Raw genomic sequence first — 25,798 nt, 5'->3', positions numbered from 1 at the left:
TGCAGCCCTCTACTGGCGCTGAAGAATTTGCAGCATTTAACGATCACACGACTGTGTTTAAAAACTAAGATATTTTTTGTCATAATATAGGTCTTTTGGGTTAGATGGCGTAAATACAAATGTGTCGTTAAACCCGCCACCACCCGGCACAAGCCAATTAGTAAGGTGTGTCACCTATAGGGGCCGTCCATAAATGACGTCACGCGATTTTGGAAGATTTTTGACCCCCCCCCGTCGTCACGCGGCGTCACAAAAAGTCAGACCCCCCCCCCACCTCAAATATGACGTCACAAAGCTCTGCCCCCCCCCCCCCCCCAAAATAAAACATTCTTCAAATCGCTTCAAACTATTGTCATTGTAGTACGTATTTAATGTGGCGCTGCACTCTGATATTGTAGGAGAAAACATTTATTAAAAAGTCGATTGAATTAAGTAGAACGTGTTTGTCTATATTCATTTAAAGTTGCGCATTTTGATGTGACGTCACATTTCTCACCACCCCCCTCGTCACACATCGTCACAAATGTCTGACCCCCCCTCTAGGTGCGTGACGTCATTTATGGGAGGGCCCCTTAAACAGACGAAACACCTCGCTGTGCAGAACTTTAACAAACACTGCCATTCTCTTTAGACGCGTCACACCGGCCACCAATGCGACAAACTGCACAAATAAACAGAACTATCAGGGCAACCGGTCACATTTAAAACAAATGACACACACTTTTTTTGGTATGTGCTCAACAAATATACTGAGAGTTTAATTCAACGGAGTTAATTTCATAGCTCACACTGACCGACGCGTTTGGAATTCATAGTGCTGATAAGCGCGTACGGTAAAGTGAATACAATAAAGTACATTCCGTGAGGCGATTTAAGATAACTTTTTAGCTTATCTTGAGGACATTTATTGTACGATAATGCGGATTGTACCACAATTGACTTCACTGCGTTATAAAGTGTGTAATATTGCATTTTATAAAGGTACACAGACCGACATTAGATTCCGTAGCGCTAATAGGGAATGGACACCACATTTCGTAGTGTGCATACACAGAGGTTAAGTGTGCAAACGGCATTACAATTGGTAACACTGATAGGTAATCGACATTACATTCTGTAGCTCACATAAGCCCGAAGACCATTTTTATGGATTTTTTTTAACACATTCCAATGTTAATTTTGTAGACACGAACTAGGGACAATTGCAAGTTGACAAATATGCAAGTTACAACGCACAAAGGGAATTGCATAATATTACAAAGTACATCATTTGGTATTTAGATTTACAATTCATAAGACGAACACGCATTCAGCATTGGATTTTATAGAGATTATACAGAAATGGCACTTTAATACTGCAAAACATTTTCTCCAATGTTGAGCAAACCACTGTCCAGAGCCCACTTACAAATGTTTCACACAGTACCAAGATGTACTAAATTGCTACAGCGCACGTTAAACACAATATGCACCTCCAGACATTTTCCATCCACTGCTCCATTACAAAGCAATTGTCCATTGGTGATATATTGCTCAACCTCCGCTGCCTCCTTCAAGTGTCAACTACGAGGTCCACCTTCACAGACACTCCACCTTTCACTGCCATGTTCCCACCATAAACGCTCCCCTCGGTTCATCTTCGCTGTGCGATGGACACCACGACTCGAGTTCCCCCTTCTGCGATCCACATCTCTCATTTACGCACTCCACCCACGACTTGAAGCCTTGCATCTCCATTCCGCGCGTCTCATCTGCGCAGGCAGTGTCTTCAGATGCACACCTGACATCAAGTCACATTTAAATCTCAAGATTCTGGTTTCATTTCACACTTCAAATGTTCGTGCCCAAAGTGGCGTCCCTCTCAAATCACGTTCCAGGTTCTCGTATAAAAATGTCACACCTCAAAAAGAAGTCTTCCCCCTCCATCCCAGGTCATAAAACTTCATGCCCAAGTCAAACACCTTAAGCCCTCTTCATGGCATCTAAAATTTCACGCCCCAGATTGTGGTCGCGAATCCATGTTTTGCATTCTTGTCCACTTTGTTTGTCATTCATTCCAGTGTCGCTCGATTAGAATTGTACTGTTATTCCAGGAAATTCGTTTTCCTTATTACGTCCACTCAATTTTTGGCTATGGCCAAAACAAACACGATCGCCACCTTCCAGGTTGGTGCAATCACACTCAGCTCCATTCCATGACCTCCTTGAATAGCGATTCTTGAACCTCACCGATCGCACGCCACACCGCATTTGGGCGAATTGATGGCATTCGTTGCATTTCATGAAATCGGATGGGCGCCTACGTTTCAGTGATAGTAGAGACGACAAAAACAGGTGAACGAGTCACATTTGAAGGATATAGCATAACTACACTATCGATACAAGGCAGACCAGACACCACATATTCTCAAGCAGTTATGTATATTAGGTAATGCCCACGCCACGTTTAATGGGAAAACTTGAATGAGAAACTTAGCATAGATTTACTGAAAAAACCCAAACGCAATTCACGTGCGCAGTGCTTTTGGATAATAATGCACCAACAATAACACTGCAGCTCTGTTCGAAACACTGGTGCTCTGAACACAACCACAGAACTCCTCTTATCCGTGGTCCTATTATCCACGACTCGTATTATCTGCACGAGTCCACAAAAACCTCATCATCCGCAACCATTTCCTACAAATAATTCTGGATAACACCGCGACTAATAGGATCCATGATATTGGTCCATCACAGAATCATGGATAAGAGAACTTTCCCTGGACCGTCTTGCGAGTCACCAAAATTGGATAGTGATTTACAAGAGGTCAGCCAATGGCCATAAAGGGTTTTGGTCACATGCTACCTGGCTATACTCAACTATTTTATAGAACAAAAGTCCCAAAGTAACCGTTAGCAAAATTAACTCAATTTCCCCACTATCTTGAACAGTCACTGCCAAGTTTGATTTTTTTCCTATTATTAGTTTGAAAATAGGCTTGGTGGTAAACAGCTGATGCAAATTGCTTGAGGAAGGTTTGTCTATATTGATGGAATGTTTAGGGCGAGGATTTTTCTCTGGTGGAAGAGAGCCTGTAACGCCACGTAAAATAGATATATGCTGCATATATTTACATGCTGTGTTGTATACATAACACATGCTACGTGTGGGTTTATAATACAGTTGCAACTCGAGACAAATATATTGCACCATTGACTTTAAGGTGGAAATTCGTTCCTCTTGAATTGTGACTTAATCTCCCAAGTCACGTGTAGTCTTTGCAAGGGATTATTTAACCAAGCCATGTCCGATTGCTGCAAATACATAAATACGGATAATCAAATTTGCCAAGCCAAAAAACAAATTAAAACGTACCATAACCCAAGCTAGCAAGCCTTGGGTTGGTGCATCAGTTGAGACTTCTAGGATTTAGGAGATGCAGATTCCGAGTCTTAGGAAGAGTTATGGTGCAGACTTGTGTATTGATTTATGCCACTTCTGCTGAAAATTTTAAACAAAAAAACTTGAGATTAATATGTCATTGCTTTTAGGTCCAATTGATATTCTTGGTTTGTTTAAAAATTGTTGATTGACTTTTCCCCCTTTCAAGACAAATTCTGCACCACGCAATAAGACGATCAACCAACGCGATGACAAACAAAATGTTGAAGCTGTAAGTAGCAAATAAAAACGGTTTTAAATTAGTTCCCAAAGGAAAATATAAATATACAAATAAATAAGTAAAAAAATACAAATGTCAAAATCAGCGCAACTGCAATTAACATTGATATTGTAATAATAAAGCATCACAAGGGTGGTAATAATTCAAAAAACATAAAGTTGGTTTCAATAAAAAAGCGGTAATGTAAACATATAAAATGGTATTGAATAAATGCAGATGTCAGTTAAACTGCAGCACCATTCAACATGGGGAACAGGCAACACAAAACAACTCCCGCACAAGCGACAAACTATACCGAGGCACATTTGCAGCAGTTCTCAATCTTCAAGCAAACACCTGAAGCATTTAAAGTCTCGCGCTGCGTGGCCACCCGAATTAATCTTCACAAATTGGACACAGCGTTTCCCACCAAAACAAACATCCATGGCCGCACTAACGCGTTCTCAAATTTGAGCGATTGCTACACACGGGCAAAGAAAAAAAACCCACATGCACCCCCCCCCCCCCTTATTTCCGCAACAATTTTTTTTATTTTTTTGCCCTTTTTTACGAGCGACGATAACCACTTCAGTTAACCGTAATAATTCTAAACGGCCGTAATATTAATATGTAAAAAAACGTAAGAAACTTTTTTTTCGTAAAATAAAAAACTCAAAAATAGTGGGGCACTCGCAATAAGTAGGCCACGTGACCTCGTGCAAATTTCATTTGTTTTTGCACTGTAGGGCAAACCAAATACTAAAAAAAAATGTTAACGTAAATAAAAGATTTTACAAAAACAACTATTTGTACAAACCCCCGTGGCCAAAACTTAGACATTATTTCACATGTCTCCAACCAGCACAGACTTTGTTGCACTGTAGCGCCCACCCAAATAAACCCTGAAAAGCAAAAATATTTGTACAAAAACTTAAACGATCACAGCAGAGATTTTCTCAAATGTTCAAGACATTTTCTCCATTGAGCACAATACAAGGACCATTTTGTTCTGCGGGGCTTTTACGATCCTAGAAACGAAAAACGGACATAAAAATGGCCGTGTTGAAACGTTTACATGCCGTCTTCCACTGCGTGTTGTTCGGTGCAGTGTCTGACGTTTTGTTTCGAGGAATGTCTGCCGCACGTGGAGACGACACGTCAGACATCGTGCCCTACAACACAAGGTACGACTCGAACAAACCAGGGAGAGTTGTAGCGGCACAACCGCAAAATTCTACGCAGTTTAAATCTTGACGATGCTGCTCGTGGTGGTAGTGGTGTTGGCATAGTGCTGTCCGCTGGCCAGTTTGGCATCGCTGGTTATTGTTGTTGTGGTTGTTGTGGCTGTTGTGGCAGGGTTGATGTCAGGGCTCGACCTCGAATTTCCTCGTCACCGTGAACCCTCTTCTCTTCTTCTGCTCCAAACGCATCTTCTGCCTTAGCGGCCCCAGCTCTGCAACGCACGGCAACGATGGCAATTGACAATACATCATCGACGTGTTGTTTGTGCACGTGTGTGGGGGTTACACCGATGCTAATGTGACATGCCCTGGTAAAGGGTGCTATACAAATCCTAAATTAGAATCTGTTTGTTCATGTAAGAGTGCTATGGGTGGGTGGAGCCTATATTTATTAATCGTTTCTACAAAAAACATAGTTTTGTAATCTGTATCAGGATTAGTCTGTCGGAGCTGCAGGGAATTTAATATTTAGCTTCGATTTTACAGTGATTTATATTTGAGCAATACTTTCCATGCCTCGTAGGAATGCAAATTTTATTCCCCGATTGCTATTTACCTAATTGCGCCGCTTGGTTTTGACTTTCTTCATTTAGGGGACGTTGGTTACCGCCTGGTCTGTCGAACTCTCACTTGGCTTGAACTTAATAATCTTGAAACTTAAAACACGCGCGCATGTCGAGGCGCGGTTCAATTCAGATGCCTCTATATACGACCGAATTATAAAAGTGCACGCGTGTGGTTCATGTTAATGATTGTGTGGACGTGTGAAAGTTGAAACCGATGCGGTAACGGTGCCCTCAGATTACACATTTAAAATGTATCGTAATGTTGATAATGATCAACGTATTCATGATAAATGCCAAATAGTATTACTATTTCGCAAGCAGGCTGACATACAACCCAATACAGCGTGTTGTCAATGTATAAATGCATTGGCGATTATTGTTCATCAAGCGCTGTCGAGGACACGCGTGTTAATGCGTCGGTTATATAATACCAGCAGTGATTAAATGGAAACGCAATAACGGTGACAACGATGGAAATCTACCGATCGTATCAACGATTACAATTGCATCAAACGCGGGCGACGTCATCGATGACGAGGATGATGACGAGGATGATGACGAGGATGATGACGAGGATGATGACGAGGATGATGACGAGGATGATGACGAGGATGATGACGAGGATGATGACGAGGATGATGACGAGGATGATGACGAGGATGATGACGAGGATGATGACGAGGATGATGACGAGGATGATGACGACGACGATGACGAGGTTGATGACGATGACCATTGTCAATGATCCTCACCGTCCCCGGGGCAAAACCTGGGCTGCACGAGGCAGCGCTGAGTCTGCTCGAGTGGCGGGCAGTGCTGCCCTTGGGGGGAGGGGGCCCTGGTCACACCACGTCTCCTCTCCTGGGCCCCCCACTTGAAGCCGCACGTCTTCCCCCTCCGTTCGCACGCGGACCATGCTCCCCACGTGGACACCTCGCAGTCCACTGCGGGTTCAAGCAGCAGCAGCAGTAGCAGCATTATCGTCCTCGCCAAACCACCAAGACGACCACCACCGGCATCATTCACATTAACCTCAGAAGCATCCATCACCATCAGCGTCAGCAGTGGCATGACCACGAGTATAATAATAATCATCATCATCATAACCATCAGAATCAGGCTCAGCAGCATATCGTAGAGTAGCAGCATCCACTGAATTGCTGTCATCCTCAGAATAAACCAGCAACATCATCGAGTAGCACACCAAGTGCATCACCAGCACAACAATCACGAATTTCACCTACACCAAGGCAGCAATCCAATTTCGACCACGCGCAGAGAGCACCTCCGCAGCGACTAAATTTAAATATAGCGTGCATCATTTCAGGGTTACTCACGTCCCCCTCATGCCCCCCTGCCCCCCCGCCCCCACCAGTGCCCCCCCCGCCCCCACAAGTGCTCAGAGTCGTGTCCCCCTCCCACTACACCTTTCCACACCCACAATTTCCCCATACTACATGTGGCCAGGTCGTGTCAGATGTCCGTTCAGTAATAAAATCATAAACAAGCAAGAGTCTCTCTCAGCATGAAATGACAACAGCATTCCACTCCCACAGTCGATGCACCTTCTGGACCAATATTTTCCAGCAGAGCTTGCAGTTTAGGCGATAAACTTTGGACCAGTGGTGGGTTTTTCTTTTTCAGACGGGCCACACACACTGCTGATGACACTCTCGTCACGTTAGAAACCAGCCCAGGGATTGCTAATGGGAAAAAAAAAACAACTTTGGTCCAAGAGAATCTTAATTCTTTTCGGAGCCAAAAGTCAACTTTTTTTTCATACGGCAGAAACTGACCCTTGCCCCCTTTACGATTTTATTACGGACGCTGCCGGCCCGCGTGTGGGGACACGGCAAGGATGACGGCAATGCAGGCAACAAGAGCAAACTCCACGAACCAGCTGCGGCTGTGAAGACGCGAGGGCGTTTGTCGAAGTTGGCGATGCCACCGCTGGTGGTTGCGGTGGTGGTGGTGGAGCGGTTAGTGCGCTGCGCTCAGAACCAGCGACCAGATTGAGATTCCCACTCGCGGCCAAAACCAGTGACGATTTTCTGGACCCGTCCAGGGCCTCCCCTAGGTCGACTCGGCCTCAAATGTGTACCTGGTGCAGTGTGTGAACATTGCCCCTAGGGATAGAAAAGACGGCTGGGCGTGGGGTGCCCACCACCCACCACGTTCGGTCTTCAAAAAAGGTGCTCGCTAACAGCACTTGCCCCAACAGTCTGTTGAGGCTATACGGGGGATATTTGTCTTTATCTTTGGTAGTAGTAATAGGGAGGGGTGCCCTACAAACGTTTGCCCCTAGGTCATGGCCAACTTCTGTGGGTAGTGACATCTCAACCAGTTCTGGGCCTCCCTTGGGTCAACTCAGCCTTAAAATTACAACCTGGTACGGGATGCGAACATCAGCACTGGCGAGCCAAAGGTCACTGGCCAGGCATGGCACCGACCACACCACTTCTCGGTGTGCCTCACCGGCATCAATAGATCTTCGCTAAACCGCACTTGTACCCAACGGCCTATAATATGGCTATATGGTGAACAATTGCCTTGGGTGGTGGCGGTGGTGATGTTTATGGTTTTGTTAACGTGGTCAAACAGACCCTTGTCTGTTTATTATTTTATTATCCACAATATTCCACAAACGACACCCCCCCCCCAGCGTGTCTCCAGTATACCAGCGGGCAGACCTGGTTGTGGCTGTGCCCCCCCCCCCCCACTTCCCATATCCCAATGGCTCGGTTTGTCACTGCAGTAGTTGGGTCCCCGTGTCGCGATCCGTACGAGCAGGCAGGCCGGTCCACATGCATCGTGTCCCCCCCCATGTCTTCCTCTCTCGTCATTCCATATGGTTGAATGTATGCAAGTTGAAAATGCATTTGGTTTAAACACTTTGCCTTTCGCGACTAATATAATTCATAATTTAAAGTTTTTGGGTTAGGTGGCGTACGTAGCCAAACCATGATAATCAGAGATGGTAGCGCGCGTTCCTCTCGTCCCAATGACCTCCCCATGTCCATATCCCCCATTCCCCCCCCGCCCCCCCCACCCAGCGTACCTGTGGGGAGACAGTCCTGCGTGCGGTTGTCGCCCTCGTGTCCGCTGGGACAGCCGCTCCCGCAGCGGCCACGGTGCAGGAAGTGTCCGCGTGAGCAGCGCGTGCAGAACGAGTGGCCGAAGCAGCTGTCGCAGTGCGGGACCTGGCAGCCTGCGTGGACAGTGGGCGAGTGTTAGCGAGCGCCTAGTAAGGTCAGCATGGCGAGCGGGCGTGTCGGCAAGCGCCTAGCGAGGCCTGCACGGCAGGCCGACAAGTATAGAGCGCGCTTGCCGAGGTCGGCCAACAGCAGCTGGCAGCGCCGAGGAGCTACTGGGTGAAGTTCAGGTGAGTGCAGTGGGGACCGCAAGGTCATGTCGGTTAAAGGTCAGGGCTCGCAGTTCAGCGAGGTCATCTTCTTGGTTCTTTCGGTAAAGTCACGTAGAAGGGAAATAATAAAATAATAAAAATAAAACATGATAAAATAATTCTCACGACGTTTCGGCCACAACGCAAGCAGCCGCCCTCAGGTGAAGAACAGGTCTGTCGGAAAGACTTATTTTATTACGTTTTATTTTTATTATTTTATTATCTCCCTTCTACGTGACTTTACCGAAAGAACCAAGAAGATGAATCCCTGCAGTCACGAAAGCTTTAAGTCGAAGTTCAGCGAGGATTTGGTGAGCACGGGTCACCAAAGACAAGTGAGAGGTTAGTGGAGGCAGGGCGGTGTAAATCAAGCTCGTGGAGACCAGTACAGGACACTGCAGTGCAGCCAGGGGTATGCGAATTCAGTGAAGGCCGCCAGGTCAATGTAGCACACTGCAATGGGACGCATCTCGAGGAGGGGGGGGGGGGGGGGGCAACATGTCTGGAGGAAGAGGGGAGGGGGGGGGACGTGCGTCTCAGAGGAGTGTGGGTGGTGTCGTATCTCGAGGAGTGTTGGCGGGGTCGTATCTCGAGGAGCGTGGGTGGGGTCGTATCTCGAGGAGTGTGGGGGGGGGGCAACACGTCTGGAGGAAGAGGGGGGGACGTGAGTCTCAGAGTAGTGTGGGAGGGGTCGTATCTCGAGGAGTGTGGGTGGGGTCGTATCTCGAGGAGTGTTGGTGGGGTCGTATCTCGAGGAGCGTGGGTGTGGTCGTATCTCGAGGAGTGTGGGTGTGTTCGTATCTCGAGGAGTTTGGGTGGGCTCGTATCTCGAGGAGTGTGGGGAGGGGGAGAGGACGTGCATCTCAGAGGAGTTCTGGAGGGGTCGTATCTCGAGGAGTGTGGTTGTATCTCGAGGAGTGTGGGTGGGCGCGCTGCTCACGCATGCAGCGGTGCGCGATGGCGCTGCGCTGTCCGTAGTGTCCGGCGGGGCAGGCGAGGAGGCACTGGCCCAGGTGGCGCATGCCCACGCGCTGCAGGTGGAAGAAGAGGCGCGGCGCGCACAGCAGGCAGCCGTTGGCGGCCGAGCAGACGGAGCAGCCCCGCGGGCACGAGAGCAGCGGCCTCCCCGCCGACAGACCTGGTCACAGCAGCAGCCGGGGCAGGGCAAAGACAAAGACACACACCGCCACCCCGATTTAAAGCTTTCGTGACTGCAGGGATTCATCTTCTTGGTTCTTTCTTTCGGTAAAGTCACGTCGAAGGGAAGTAATGCAATGATAAAAATATAAACGTAATAAAATAATTCTCAACGACCGTTTCCGGCCACAACGCAAGCAGCCATCCCTCGGGTGAAGACCAGGTCTGTCGGGGAGACAGCGTCTGAATGAACCCAGCAGCTTAAATATACGCTCCAAGCGTGGTGGTGTTTCATTCAGACGCTGTCTCCCCGACAGACCTGGTCTTCACCTGAGGACGGCTGCTTGCGTTGTGGCCGAAACGTCGTGAGAATTATTTTATTATGTTTTATTTTTATTATTTTATTACTTCCCTGCTACGTGACTTTACCGAAAGAACCAAGAAGATACACCCCCCCCCCCGTATAGCTGCAACAGACTGTAGGGGCAAGTGCTGTTAGCGAGCACCTATGAAGGTCGGAACGGTAAACGAGGGGGTGGGTTGCCAGCACCACGCCCGACCGCCTTTGTCTCCCCAGTGGCGATGCATACACACCGCACCAGGTACTCATTTGAGGCCGAGTCGACCTAGGGGAGGCCCAGGACCGGTTCAGATAATCGTCACCTGGTGTTGACCGTGAGCGGGAATCGAAGCCGGGTCGCAAGGTTCGTAGCTCAGCGCGCTAACCGCTGCACCACCACTCCAGGACACACACGGTCACACGTGCGGTGGGGGCGATGGGTCTTCCACACGGCCATGGGAAATCACACGTGGTGGGGGGGGGGGGGATTGGTCACGTGCAAGTGATGCAACCGGTAGGTTAGATTCCCACGTGGTCACCGATGGATTAAAGATCACATCACCGCATCTACATAGAACTGCGATTCCAAAGCCTCACTCTACAAGAGCCCAAACTACGAAAACATAATTATAAAAATCAAAGTGACGGTTCTTGTTGTACAAGCTCCGGGCATGAAGAGTGAACTAAATAAACGGTGCGTGCCTTAGCCTGGCTCTACGAGCCTCCGACAAGAACTGTGAACCCCTATCAGTGCTAAGAATGCCTTGGCCTACACATCTCAGGCATTAATGCAAAGCCACACAGATCGAAGAGTGACAAGGATTTGTTTACGAGGATTCCAGTCACAGGCATTAACGTCGAGAACATTAACACAAAAAAACTGGCTTGATTTAGCTCGAAGCCTCGTATATCAACACCGAAGCTTTTTTAGGCTTCTTCAGACTGCCAAAGAGCCTCGGGTATCAGCAGCGAGCGGTACACGACTCGTACGAGTGCCTGGCTCTAGGAACCTGGGGGCTTGTGAGACAGACCCACAAGGATTGTTGCGGTGCAAGATGAACTCGTGAGAGGTTGATCCACTCACTTCTCCGGGTCCTGTAGGGGAGGTGCGGCGTCGTGCCCTCCCGCGACCCCACAGCGAGCGCGACAGAGTCGATGAGCAGCAGGGCAACAGTCAGCACCAGCAGCCGCCTCATCGTGAAGAGGACGGAGGTGGCGAGGACGACGACGGAGACGACGTTGTTGTTCGACGATGACGGGAGGTCTCCTCCCGGCTCCTCCTCTGCTCAGTGCCGAGTTGCTGTCATCACGGGCACTGCGCAGAGCAGTCCAGACAGAGGCCCTCAAAGTTTTTACGTGGACGGACGGAGGCTCGAGAGGGGACGGGTAGACGAACGGTAGAGGGCTAACGTTACAGGGCAGATGAAAGGACAAATCGGGAGATGAGCACGTGGACAAAATGACAAGCGGACGTATTACCGGACAGATGGACGCATGGGCATTGTACCGCCATACGGATGGGTACGGTTATACGGGTGAACGGAAGGACAAATACACAAGCACAAAGATGGACAGCTCAAAAGACAGGCGTAGATGAACAGAAATGGATGAACACATGTACAGGCTACCTGCAAACGAGACTCCTACGAGTTTTCACCTGATTAAAACATGTGAACGTGACCAGACAAGATCAAGAGAGTGGAGAGACGGACAACCAATTCCCGATGTATGTATCGCTGTTATCCAGGAAAACCTAAAACTCCACACCTTTTTTTCCTCCCCAATGCTCATGGACCACCATCACCAACCACCTTGCCAGGTGTGACTATTCTATGGCCGGGTGAACCTGGATGGAGACCCCACAGCATGATCTGGATAACAAATCTACCATCGAATGGATAGACGGATGAATGAAATGTGAGTGCAGCGATGAAGAAACCCACAGCACGTGGAGCCGAAACGGACATGACACCAAACACCACATAAGTAAAAAAATGTACCCGTAAAAACAAAGTTTATCACTCCAAATCCTTTATATGCGTGGCGGCTAGAGTCCTCGCGTCCTCTGGCTTGAGATGGCTGCCACCTATGGGTCAGATGATTGTCTGCCACCATTAAGCAATTGGTAACTAAATATTTATTTATTTTCCCCTAAACGGTGTAAAATTTAGGAAAAATTTTTTCACGAAAATTAATTGTCACGCACAACGAGTCTGTGTGCAAAATGTCAGCTCGATTGGATCACTGGAAGTGGGTTAAAAAACGACCGAAAGATTTGCACGGTCGTAAGCAAGCACGCAAGCACGCAAGCAAGCAAGCGAACTTAATATAAAGGATTTAAAAAAACACGGGACAGCTCAGAATAATATTTGGCCGACGCCACGGTCAGGAATCGAACCCAGGCTGCTTCTGTGAGATTACACAGAATGAGCCGATAAAAGCGCAAATGTAACTTCCTGGTCATCAACATGTCTCCTTCGTTCGCCTCGACCACCGGTCCCATCGACCCCATACTATAGTCATCGACTATTAACGTTACACAGGCAATGAAGAGCCTCCAACTATAACGCGTGTATGTTGAACTTCTTTCGCACCGTGCGTAGCCAAAACGTGCTCATCGGAGGGAGGTGCGGGGGAAGGACAGACTAAACACAAAGGAGTTTTAAAACATTCGATTGTCAATATAGATTTAAAAGTGCATACGTCCCAGCGACTTCCCCAACTACTGCCCGTTCTCCAATCCCACGCGTTCCTCTCCTCGTGTCTCAGGAATATTTTTTGTCCCGCTTCCAAACTTGCATCTCCAACACAGAAGTTAATTACCACTTGGCATGTACCAGAGGTCGCAAACGGGTTTTGATTCCTTACCCGTACCCGGCCGCACCAGGGTACCCGTTCCCTACCCGTATCCCTACCCGAAATGAGTGACAAACGGTTACTCACCAGTGACTCACGGCCTACCCGTACCCGGCCACACCAGGGCCGTACCCGGGTACCCGTTCCCTACCCGTACCCTACCCGAAATGAGTGACAAACGGTTACTCACCAGTGACTCACGGCCTACCCGTACCCGGCCTTACCAGGGTACGGGTAGCCGGGTATCGGGTAGGGTACGGGTATCGGGTACCTGGGTTGCGACCTCTGGCGTGTACCTTGTTGTGCGGGAGCAGTGGCGTGGCACTGGCACTCTGCGCTACGAGTTCCATTCCCCCGGGGTCACGGGTAGTAACATCAACCTCCCCCCTGTTCACGTCACCTCGGAATCCACACGACAGTAACGAACGGCGAGTGGTGAAGTATGGTCAAACTCCCATCGAGATGAAAACCACCACGTTCCTACACGACGTGGGAGGGAGACCCAAAACACTGCATTTAAATGCTCTTTAATATAAATATTGTACTTCTCAGCGGATCATAATCGGAAGGAGATAACCCCCCCAACAGGATTCTGTTGACCTCGCCCATCATCCATCTCTGCAGAATCGATCAAGACGAGTACCACTTTGTGGCGGGGAGGTGGGGGTAGTTCACGAGTTGAACAGAGCGAAAGACGCGCCACCCTCGCCATAGAATTGTGGAATTTCCACCACCGGCCTCAAGGGTGTACAACTAATTTAAAATATAAACCGACCGACTCTGCCCCATCGTCATAACCAATAGTTACCATTAAAGTATAGTATTCACGATTCTAAAAACACAGTACACACACACACACACAACTACCTTGCCCGACACTTACCACGATGCACAACCAAACACAAAGATCCCCCTTATAGCAGAGGCAGACCCTTGGGGCGGTTAGCGAGAACCTATGAAGGCCGGCACGGCACAAGAGGTGGTGGGTGGCCAGCACCACGCCCGGCCGCCTTTGTATCCCCAGTGGCGATGTTTACTGCACACCGCACGAGGTGCAGTGCTCATTTGAGGCAGAGTCGATCACGACGGACACTCACACACAGAATCACACACACTCACTCAAATCACACACACACACACCACAACAACAACCGCCATTCGCCACTAAGTGGCGGTGACGTCACCACGACGCTTGTGCCAGGCTATGTGCACCTTGAGGCTACCACGTGAAGTGTCGAACGCCCGCCGGCAGGAGGTCACGGGGCAGACCCAGCAGGTGCCACGGGTCGACTGACCGAGATGACCGAGATGACTGGCTGATGCGCCACCTGTGCCCCTACTGTGCCAACTTGCTGTGCTTTAGCCACCCGGCGCTCCGCTCGTTGTTGTGAGCGTCGCTCCTCCGCTCTCCGTTGTTGTTGGAGGGCGACTGCCTCCAACTGCCCAGTAGCAGCGTCCTTCACGAGCCTCCTCCACAGAGGCCGATCTTGACACCGCTGGTACCAATCATCGGCAAGTCCACTCCAAGCTTATTAGTTACAGGTTTATGTTTAATTCGTGGTTTCGTGGTAATTAATTGAACACACACACACTCACAGAAACACACATAATCACACACTCACAGAATCACACAATCACACACTCACAGAATCACACATAATCACACTCACAGAATCACACATAATCACACTCACAGAATCACACACAATCACACTCACAGAATCACACACAATCACACTCACAGAATCACACACACAGAAACACAGGGAATCGCACACACACCTCACACACACAGAATCACACTCACTCACACACTATCACTCACACTAAACCAGACGCCGATGCACACCTCCACGACCACCTCCACTTGGCTGCGCGGCTCCGCCTCTCACTCGGAGGACCAACGAACCCACCACGTGGAAGCCACGAGTTAGGAGCAGCGAAGCCCTCATATACAAGCGATATCACCCGTGCCTAATTATTGATGATGATGATGATGATCATTAATGTGTTGCATATCCCCCCCGCCCTCCTCTCCCGATCACACCCCGTCATCACCACTCACCTGCATCACAGGTGTGTGTGTGTGATAATGGGTTCATTAGAGATTCGCGTAAACGCCGTCCTGTTGCGATTATGAGACGCACGGGTTTGAAAGTAAATCGGAGCGGGGTGCGTTTCATAATCGAAATGTGTACCTGTACGACGTCTTATTAACCAGAGCATATTGTGCCTCTGCAGGGGTCTGTCCAGTAGCCGTGGTTTGAATCAATTTGTCAATATATTCGTCATGAATAAATAATGACGATCAGGATTAACACAATGCCCTCATGGATAGATGGGTTACCATGAATCGATTAAACATTGATTAAACATCGATTCGTTAAGCTCTGGATTTTTCATGGATCAAGCCGCATGCATCAGACTCTGTTTATGGTTCGAGTAAGTTATATAATAGGTTCACGTGAATTCGGCATCCACTAGAAGCCGCTACTATTAACTGTACTGCAGTGTAACATAGTTGATCGATTCAAAAGTGCAATCGTGATTATTAATCGAATCTTCGTTACATCGACTGCCACTGTTGAATAATTCCACAAAAAGGCAAAGATCCCCCATTAGGCCTCCACATCATACTATTGGGACAAGTGCTGTTAGCAAGCATCTGTGAAAGCCGGCACAGCGCACGAGAGGACGACGCCCGGTCGCCTTTGTCTCCCCAGCGCTGACATTTCAACACCTTAGGCTGAATTTTGATTTGAAGCTGTCGTGACTGCAGGAATCTATACTCTTTAGTTCTTTCGGTAAAGTCACCTTGGGCTGAGTTGACTTAGGGAAAGCCCAGCACAGATTCGGACGCCACTCGCCACCGACGTTAGCCGTGACCTGGACGCTAACTTAGGGTTGCTGTGTGTCTTGTGCAAACCACTGGCCGACAAAGAGGGTGGTGGGATCCCAAAGTCAGTAACTGCGAGTTCAATTGACACACGTGGTAGTGGAGGAGTGTGTGACCTGCCCTAATGTGGCTTCCCTGGTGGTCTAGTGGTTAGGATTCGGCGCTCTCACCGCCGCGGCCCGGGTTCGATTCCCGGTCAGGGAACGAAGTATTTTTTTTAAGTACACATTTTTTTTTATAACAAACTGCGCTACAAATTCTAGATTTGAAGCTTTCGTGACTGCAAGGATTCATACTCTTAGTTTTTTCGGTCAAGTCACGTAGGTAAAAAATGAAATTAAAATTAATAAAATTATTATTATTATTTTACTTTGATTCATTTTCATTTCATTTTTACCTATGTGTAGTAAGTTGATGAGGAGACGATGAGGAAGTTGAGACACACTGTTTATTAACTCCGGGACAGATACAATAGTTGAAGGGGTATCGGCCCCTTCACCCGTACTATGGGAAACCCACCCTAGTACTAAGCCCTCTGTCCTGTCCCCCAGTCCTCCTCTACTGGGCTACGGGAGGCTGACTGATCTGGCCCTGGCAAGCACAGATCTCGGCACCAGCTAACCAGCCTTGCCCTGATAAGGGCAGCGGTCTGGAAGCTCTTGGGCCGCGCCACTGGCTTACCCGGCTCGGCCCTTATAAGGACGGCGAGACCGGGGAGTCCCAGGGCCTAATCTCCGAGTCTTGGATCTTCACTGGTCAGCTTCGTGTCGAACTGCCTCGAGCTCTTTGGGTTCCACCTTTTATAGGGATCGCCTCCGAGGGCTGGGGGCGTGGGCAATAACTGATGCGGACGTCGGTGTGACCCCCCGTGTATGTGAGTGCCGACAGCCCTGTGTTTGTTGTCCGCCGTTTCTCCCGTAATAACCCCTACATCTGTGACTTTACCGTAAAAAACTAAGAGTACGCGCTACAAATCCAGAAATCTGGCTTTGAATCACAGTCCCGGCTAACGTCAGTGGCGAGTAATATCTTAACTGCCTTTGGGCCTCCCTCCCGCCCGCTCCTTATTGACTAGAGCGTATAGTCAGACAATCCCCGTGAATAACAACGCTGTCATCACTTGCATGCAAAGACAAAGATCCCCCATATAGCCTTGGACAGAGTGTTGGGTCACGTGCAGCTGTTGGCGAGGACACGCGCACGTGATGTGGCCAGCACCACGCCCGCCCGCCTTTGTCTCCCCAGCGTTCATGTTTACACACCGCATCGGCTACTTATTTAAGGCTGAGTGGACCTCGGGGAGGCCCAGGACCGGTTCAGATCATCGTCGCTGGTGTCGACCGTGACCCAGTATCGGAACTTGGGTCGCCGGGTTTTTAGCGCAGCGCATTGGCCGCTACCCGAACCGCTACACTATCGCACACGTACACACCCGCACACGCGTGCAGGTACTCTTTGCTTTTTTCCGGTAAAGTCACGCGGGTAAAAAAATAAAAAAATAAAAATCACGACGTTTCGGGCGCAACACAAGCGTCCTTAAATTTTGATTGAAAGCTTTCGTGACTGCAGGGATTCATATTAATATAAGTATAGTTTAATTTATTTTATTATTTCCCTTCTACGTGACTTTACCGAAAGAACCGAGACTAGAAGCGTCCTTCTGCAGGTGGGGACAACTTAGCGAAAGCACGGTTGTGTTGCGCCCGAGACGTCGTGATTTAATTTATTTAAAAAAAATTTACCTACGTGACTTTACCGAGAAAAATTAACCCGTAAAAACAAAGTTTTTCACTTTAAATCCTTTATATGCGTGCCATCGGTTTTATTTTTATTATTCATTTCAGTTTTTCTTGAGTAAGAGTTTCATTTTTATCACATTGGTATTTTAAATTAAATATGAATTTTTTTTTCCTAAAAAGTGGAAAATTTTGGAGAAAAAAAAATCACGAAAATAAATTGTCACGCACAACGAGTCTGTGTGCAAAATGCCAGCTCGATTGGATCACGGGAAGTGGGTTAAAAAACGACCGAAAGATTTGCAAGTGAACTGAATATAAAGGATTTAAAAAACAAAGAGTATGAATCCTTGCAGTCACGAAAACGTCAAATCTAGTCACGTACAGATACACACGCACAAGACAAAGATCCCCCGTATATCCTCAACAGACTGTTGGGGCAAGTGCTGTAAGCGAGCAGCACCTATGAAGGCCGCCACGGCACACGAGGAGGGGGTGGGCGGTCAACGCCACGTCCGACCGCCTTTGTCTCTCCCCAGTGGCGATGTTGTTTTACACACCGCACCAGGTACTCATTTGAGGCTGAGTTGACCTGCACGCACACGGTTTCCCACCTGTGCTGTCTGAATGAGTCGCCTGGGATCCAGATGAGACCACGACTCTCCCTCTGACTTCTCACAGCGGCGCAGGAGGTGAAGACGTCGAGCGAGAATAGACGGCGTGTGCCTCGTGTGAGTTTGTGTGTAGTGTGTGGTGTGTGTGTGTAGTGTAGTGTGGTGTGTCTCGTGTGTGTAGTGTGGTGTGTGGTGTGTGTAGTGTGGTGTGTGTCTCGTGTGTGTAGTGTGGTGTGTGTGCGTGTGCCTCGTGTGAGTGTGTGTGTAGTGTGGTGTGTTTCTCGTGTGTGTAGTGTGGTGTGTGTGTGTCTCGTGTGGTGTGGTGTGTGTGTAGTGTGGTGTGTGTGTGTGTCTCGTGTGAGTGTGTGGTGTGTGTGTGATGTGTGTGTCTAGTGTGAGTGTGTGGTGTGAGTGTGTGTCTCGTGTGAGTGTGGTGTGTGTGTGTCTCGTGTGGTGTGTGTCTAGTGTGTGTGTGTAGTGTGTGTGTGTCTCGTGTGAGTGTGGTGTGTGTGTGTCTCGTGTGTGTATCGTGTGGTGTGTTTGTGGTGTGAGTGTGTGTCTAGTGTGGTGTGTGTGTGTCTAGTGTGTGTGTGTGGTGTGTGTGTGTGTCTAGTGTGTGTGTGTGGTGTGTGGTGTGTGTGTGGTGTGAGTGTGTGTGTGTGTCTCGTGTGAGTGTGTGTATCGTGTGGTGTGTGTGTGGTGTGTGGTGTGTGTCTAGTGTGTGTGTGGTGTGTGGTGTGTGGTGTGTGTGTGGAGTGTATGTGTGTGTCTAGTGTGAGTGTGTCTGGTGTGTGTGTGTCTAGTGTGAGCGTGTGTGAGTGTGTGTGTCTAGTGTGAGTGTGTCTAGTGTGAGTGTTTTAGTGTGAGTGTGTGTGTGACTAGTGTGGTGTGTATCTAGTGTGGTGTGTGTGTGTCTAGTGTGTGTGTGTGTGTCTCGTGTGAGTGTGTGTGAGTGTGTGTGAGTGTGTGTTTGTCTAGTGTGTGTGTCTAGTGTGAGTGTGTGTGAGTGTGTGTGTCTAGTGTGAGTGTGTCTAGTGTGTGTCTAGTGTGAGTGTTTTAGTGTGAGTGTGTGTGTCTAGTGTGTGTGTGTATCTAGTGTGGTGTGTGTGTCTAGTGTGTGTGTGTGTCTCGTGTGAGTGTGTGGTCAGTCTACTCTCGTGTAGCAGACATTGTGTATGTATGACTACGCTTGTGTCGCTGCGTCTAGAGTGCGCGCATAACATGCGCGTGTGTGTCTCTGTTCGCTAAGTGTCTGGCTGTATATTCTATATAATATAAGTGGCTATGGGTCTCGCGTATGATCAGATATATGTATAAGAGTGTAGAACGCCGAGTGTTTGCATTGCTGCTGTATACGAGTGGTCTTGTGTGCAGGAATAGCGTGTGATGAGTGCAGCGCACGATTTGTTAAAGCGTGCTTGTTGTTGTTGATACGTGTGATTGTTTTCGCTCTTCGTTGAGTACACAGGAGTGAGTGTGTGTGTTAGCGGAGTGGGGTGTGAGTGGAGTGTCAGCTTGTCTGCTGTGCGTGCGAGCCCACTGTGTGTGGTGTTGTGTCACTTCCCACTCTCGTTCATGCGCGACCACGCGGGTATAAGGATCCAGTGGTGCTGCATAGATTACTTATATTGGGGGGGGAGGCGGAGGGGGGTGGATAGGGGGGGCGGTCAGTGTGCACGTGCTTGTGGAATTACCCGCTAAGGGGCCGTCCATAAATGACGTCACGCGATTTTGGACGATTTTTTTTACCCCCCTCCCCTCCACCCATCGTCACACGGCGTCACAAAAAGTCAGAACCACCCTCAAATATGACGTCACAAAGCTCTGCCCCCCCCCCCCCCCCAAAAAAAAGAAACATGCTTCAAATCGCTTTAAACTATTGTCATTGCAGTGCGTATTTAATGTGGCGCTGCACTCTGATGTTGTAGGAGACAACATTTATTAAAAAGTCTATTCAATTAAGTGGAACGTGTTGTCTATATTTATTTAAAGTTGCGCATTTTGATGTGACGCCACATTTCTCCCCCCCTCCCCCCCCCCATCGTCACACATCGTCACAAATGTCTGACCCCCCCCCCCCCCCCCCCCCCCCCCCCCAATGTGCGTGATGTCATTTATGGACGGCCCCTAACAGCACTTGCCCAATCCGTTAAGACCAATAGGGGATCTTAACGGAGTGGCCAAGTGCTGTGCGCGTGGTGCCTGCCGGGGAGCGGTGGTGCAGCGGTTAGCGCTACGCTGCGCTACGAAGCCGGCGACCCGAGTTCGATTCCCGCTCACGGCCAACACCGGCGACGATTATCTGAACCGGTCCTGGGCCTCCCCCTTGGTCGACTCAGCCTCAAATTAGTGCCTGGTGCGGTGTGGAAACATCGCCACCCACGTGGCCACTCGCTAACAGCACTTGCCCCAAAGTCTCTGGAGGTTATACGGGGGGTCTTTGTCTGTGTGTGGTGGTCGGGCGTGGTGCTGGTCACCCAGCCCTCGTGTCCCGTGCCGGTCTTCATCGGTGATCGCTAACAGCACTTGCCCGAATAGTATGTTAAGGCTATACGAAGGATCTTTGTCTTTTGTGTGTGTCTGTATGGAGAGCGGTGGTGAAGTGGTTAGCGCACTGCGCTCCGAACCCGACGACCCAAGTTCGATTCTCGCTCACGATCAATATGGTTGACAAATATCTGGACTGGTCCTGAGTCTCTCCTAGGTCAGCTCGGCCTTAAACGAGTACAGCTGGTACGGTGCGCAAACATCACAGAGGAGACGAAAGATGCTGGGCGTGTTGTTGGCCACCCACCCTCTCGTGTGCCGTTCCCACCTTAATAGGTGCTCACCAACAGCACCTATCCCGACAATTTGTGACGAGCTATGCGTGGGATCTTTGTCTAAGTGTACGTCTATCTGTGTGTAACCGGGCAACCTCAGTTAAAGTCCCAGCCACGGCTAATATCAGTGACGGTGACATAACCACAGCGCTTGTGCCAGGCTAGGTACACTTTGAGGCCACAGACACACACACACATACATAAACGCATTTTCATAAATATACACATACGAAAAAGGATAAAGATCCCCCGTATAGCCTTTCCAAGCTTTTGGGGCAAGTGCTCCTGTATACACAGACAGACAAACAAAGACAAACATCCCCCGTATAGTCTTAAACAGACTTAGGGGGCAAGTGCTGTTCGCGAGCACCTATACACAGACACACACACGTACATACACAGACATATGCATACACATAAACTCCACTCGCCCCCCGCCCTCATGTACCCCCCCCTTGCCTTCTCTGCCCCCCCCCTCCCATGGGCTCGAATTGCCCGTATATGTCATCCCTACCCGTGGTGTCATCTCAGCAGTGCACATCTCACATCGACCCAAGCCCGTCAGCACCATCGCCCCCCCCCACCGCACCGCAACTCCCCCACTCGCCAGATTATTTATCAATTTATTTATTTACTTTAAAGGCACTTACGAATTCGTCAGCGTTCATCTCATTTCACAAGGCCCTCCTCTCCCCGTGCAAGATCTATAGAGAGCCGCCCTCGCGCAGAACAGAACAGACGCAGGTACCAGCTCGGACGGGTACACGCGTGGCTCCCAAAGTCAAAGAGGTGCAATATTGATTGGTTCTTTCGGTAAAGTCACGTAGAAGGGAAATAATAAAATAATAAAAATAAAACGTAATAAAATACAATTCTCACGAAGTTTCGGCCACAACGCGAGCAGCCGTCTTCAGGTGAAGAACAGGTCTGTCAGACGCTGTCTTTCCGACAGACCTGTTCTTCACCCGAGGACGGCTGCTTGCGTTGTGGCCGAAACGTCGTGAGAATTATTTTATTATGTTTTATTTTTATTATTTTATTATTTCCCTTCTACGTGACTTTACCGAAAGAACCAAGAAGATGAATCCCTGCAGTCACGAAAGCTTTAAATCGAAATTTAGGTCCAATATTGATTTGGGGCCCTTTTAAGCCAATGGCCCACAACAAAAAAGTGCGCCTTTTGGCGTCATCTGGTCGAACACCAATATGAGACGAGGCTCTAAGGAAAGCTGTCTCTGGTGTGGACCAATCAGTTTCAAAGAAAATGCATAAATTATCAGAGTATTGCTTTTTTGTTTGCATTTGACTGCAAGTATTGTGGTTAATGTAACCATGATTCCTTGCAAAATGTATCAGTTTTGTTGCCAGAAAAAAGGGGAAAACCCCTATTAGTAGACAGATATCACCAATATATCTGTCTACTAATATGTCTGTCTATAGTTTTCTGGTTAGATTTTATGTCGCTATTTCATTATACCTGATGATGATTGATTGTGTTGCAATCGAAACGTCGTAATATGCTATTATTTAATTTATTATTTTATCTTGAGACGTGACTTAACCGAAAGAACCAAATAATAATTCCTGCAGTCACGAAAGTTCTAAAATTAAGAGGGAAAACCCCTATTAGTATATTTTGGTACTGGCAAAGGAGGTCCCATGATGAAGGTTACCAAATGTCTGCTTATGCTAAGATTTAAATCCACGGTGGACAATGCACATTGTGGATACTTCTCCTTCAACGCATGGCTGCTGATGTTGTAGAGCAACAGCTGCAACTTGACATTGATGTGGTGATTCTAGATTTGAAGCTTTCGTGACTGCAAGGATTCATACTCTTAGTTATTTCGGTAAAGTCACGTAGGTAAAAAATGAAATTAAAATTAATAAAAGTAAAACAATAAAAAATAAAAAATCACGACGTTTCGGAGGCAACACAAGTCTCCGTCATCAGGTGGGACCGTCACAGCCAGATTTGCTGCATCATGTGACGGTCCCACCTGATGACGGAGACTTGTGTTGCCTCCGAAACGTCGTGATTTTTTTTATTTTTTATTAATTTTAATTTCATTTTTTACCTACGTGACTTTACCGAAAGAACTAAGAGTATTGAGGTGGTGGTTGAGCCAGATGATTGTGCCAGGAGTTGCGGAGTGTATCGCTGTGATGATCAACATGAGAGCCTTGCAGGAGGAATCCGATGAGCTATGAAGCTCTTTTTCACTGATGTCCAATATGAGCGGATTAGCAAGTTACAGCAACAATAACAACAACCATAGGAGTGCAAAATAGAGGTAAAAGTTAGCAAGTCACTCAATATAAACAAAATATATAAAAGTAATTCATTATTATAAAAAAAAAAAAATTTCCCTTCTACGTGACTTTACCGAAAGAACCAAGAATATGAATCCCTGCAGTCACGAAAGCTTTAAATCAAAATTTAATTCATTATTACCATATTAAAAAACCCAATGGGTAATGAATACCCGTTGTAATTTATATGCACAATTTTGATTTGAAGCTTTCGTGACTGCAGGAATCCATACTCTTTGGTTCTTTCGGTAAAGTCACGTGGGTAGAAAATAAAATAGATCCCGACGTTTCGGGCGCAACACACAAGCATGAGTCATCATGTGGGAAAGCGTGGCCAGCTGCAGCAGACCTGATGACGGACGCTTGTGTTGCGCCCGAAACGTCTGGATCTATGTTATTTTATACCCACGTGACTTTACCGAAAGAACCAAAGAGTATATGCCTTCCTCAAGAGATGAGATTGCATCTTGAATCCCTGCCTCACTTGATGCAGCAAATCTGGCTGTGACGGTCCCACCTGATGACGGAGACTTGTGTTGCCTCCGAAACGTCGTGATTTTTTTTATTATTTAACTTTTTTATTAATTTTAATTTAATTTTAATTTAATTTTTTACCCACGTGACTTTACCGAAAGAACCAAAGAAAGTATATGCACACATCAACACCCCCCCCCCAACTTCGCACTAAAAGGCTCACAAGTGACCTCATCAAATCTATCCATTTAAGGAATGAAACAGGAGGAGGATTTCATAATCAACGTTTTTGGGTTTAGATCGCGTTATTTATAAATGTGTCGTAACCTTCCACCACCCGACACGGCCAATCAGTAAAAAAGTGTCACGTTGACAAAAGACAAATAGTTCACTGCTTTAGCCCACCGGAGTGTTGAAGCCACAACATTTACAATTTGAGTACGACGTTTCGCTGGTAATTGCATCCAGCATCATCGGGCAATTCGCCAGAATGGTGAGGCTCTGCTGTGTCTCCCGTTCTTATATAGAGCAGCAGCAGGGTGACGTCATCATCAATTCATTAACTCATCAGGTGCAAAGATTCAAGGAGGAGGATTTCTCCACAAATCTGGCTGCCGCCTGATGATGCCGGTTGTAATTACTGGCGAAACGTCGTACTCAGATTGTAAGTGTTGTGGATTTGCTCTCCAACACAGCGGTGCACTCACTGTACTAGTAACGAATTGGCACGTTCTGTTCACGTGACAAACCTTACTAATTGGCTGTGTCGGGTTGGTGGCGGGTTTATAGACAACATTGATATATTTACGTGATCTAACCCAAAAAAAAACTATATTATGGATCAATTATTATATAACTCAGATTTATAAAGCTTGGGCAAGGCAGCAAAAACAACAAAACAGTCTCAGACCACACCAAGATGACACCACAGAGTAGTAGTCTATGGGTCCCTACATGAGTCTATGGGTCTCTATGTAAGTCCATAGTCCTGATTTGAAATCCGTCGATCTCTGTGTGAGTCTATGGGTCTCTATGTTAGTCTGTAGTAAGTTAATCTACGGATTTCTGTGTGAGTCTATAGGTCCCTACATGAGTCTATGGGTCTCTATGTAAGTCCATAGTCCTGATTTGAAATCCGTAGATCTCTGTGTGAGTCTATAGGTCCCTACATGAGTCTATGGGTCTCTATGTGAGTCTATAGTCCTGATTTGAAATCCGTAGATCTCTGTGTGAGTCTATAGGTCCCTACCTGAGTCTATGGGTCTCTATGTGAGTCCATAGTTCTGATTTGAAATCCGTAGATCTCTGTGTGAGCCTATTGGTCTGTATGCGAGTCTAAAGTCCTGTAATGGAATCTACAGGTCTCTGTTTGACTCTATGGGTATCTATGTGAAGTCCGTGGTACTCCGGGTCTATAAATGTCTGCTTCTTCTCCGACTGGCCGATGCAGGTATCAAGCAACAGCTGTCATTAAATCCTTTATATTAAGTTCACTTGCTTGCTTGCTTGCGCTCTTACGACCGTGCAAATCTTTCGGTCGTTTTTTAACCCACTTCCCGTGATCCAATCGAGCTGATATTTTGCACACAGACTCGTTGTGCGTGACAATTTATTTTCGTGAAATTTTTTTTCCAAAATTTTCTACTTTTTAGGAAAAAATAAATTATATTTAATTACCAATTGCTTAATGGTGGCAGGCAATCATCTGACCCATAGGTGGCAGCCATCTCAAGCCAGAGGACGAGAGGACTCTAGC

General features: G+C 47.7%; 1 protein-coding gene and 1 non-coding gene across 3 annotated transcripts; one reads left to right on the top strand and one right to left on the bottom strand.

Moving 5' to 3' along the window:
- Positions 1–752: 752 nt before the first annotated feature.
- LOC133340880 (R-spondin-3-like) lies at positions 753–20,007 on the bottom strand. Of its 2 annotated transcripts, none has more exons than XM_061549346.1 (6): positions 18,434–20,007; positions 11,416–11,646; positions 9,795–9,992; positions 8,510–8,659; positions 6,204–6,395; positions 753–5,097 (listed from the first exon to the last, which is right to left on the bottom strand). In XM_061549346.1, the coding sequence occupies exons 2-6, from the start codon at positions 11,525–11,527 to the stop codon at positions 5,009–5,011; spliced, it is 741 nt and encodes a 246-aa protein (XP_061405330.1). In that variant the 5' UTR covers positions 11,528–11,646; positions 18,434–20,007; the 3' UTR covers positions 753–5,008. The 2 variants fall into 2 exon arrangements, with proteins under 2 accessions (XP_061405330.1, XP_061405331.1); XM_061549347.1 differs by lacking the exon at positions 18,434–20,007 and adding an exon at positions 16,481–16,615.
- On the top strand, positions 16,216–16,287 carry TRNAE-CUC (transfer RNA glutamic acid (anticodon CUC)). The gene has a single exon. It is a non-coding gene; the product is annotated as a tRNA-Glu (tRNA).
- Positions 20,008–25,798: the final 5,791 nt, after the last annotated feature.

The sequence above is a fragment of the Lethenteron reissneri genome, chromosome 10 (genome assembly GCF_015708825.2).
Source record: "Lethenteron reissneri isolate LAM-NWPU_2019-01 chromosome 10, ASM1570882v1, whole genome shotgun sequence".
Classification (NCBI taxonomy): Eukaryota; Metazoa; Chordata; class Hyperoartia; order Petromyzontiformes; family Petromyzontidae; genus Lethenteron; species Lethenteron reissneri.
The sequence above is the reverse complement of the archived record's forward strand: the minus strand, read 5'-3'. Positions and strand labels throughout refer to the sequence as shown.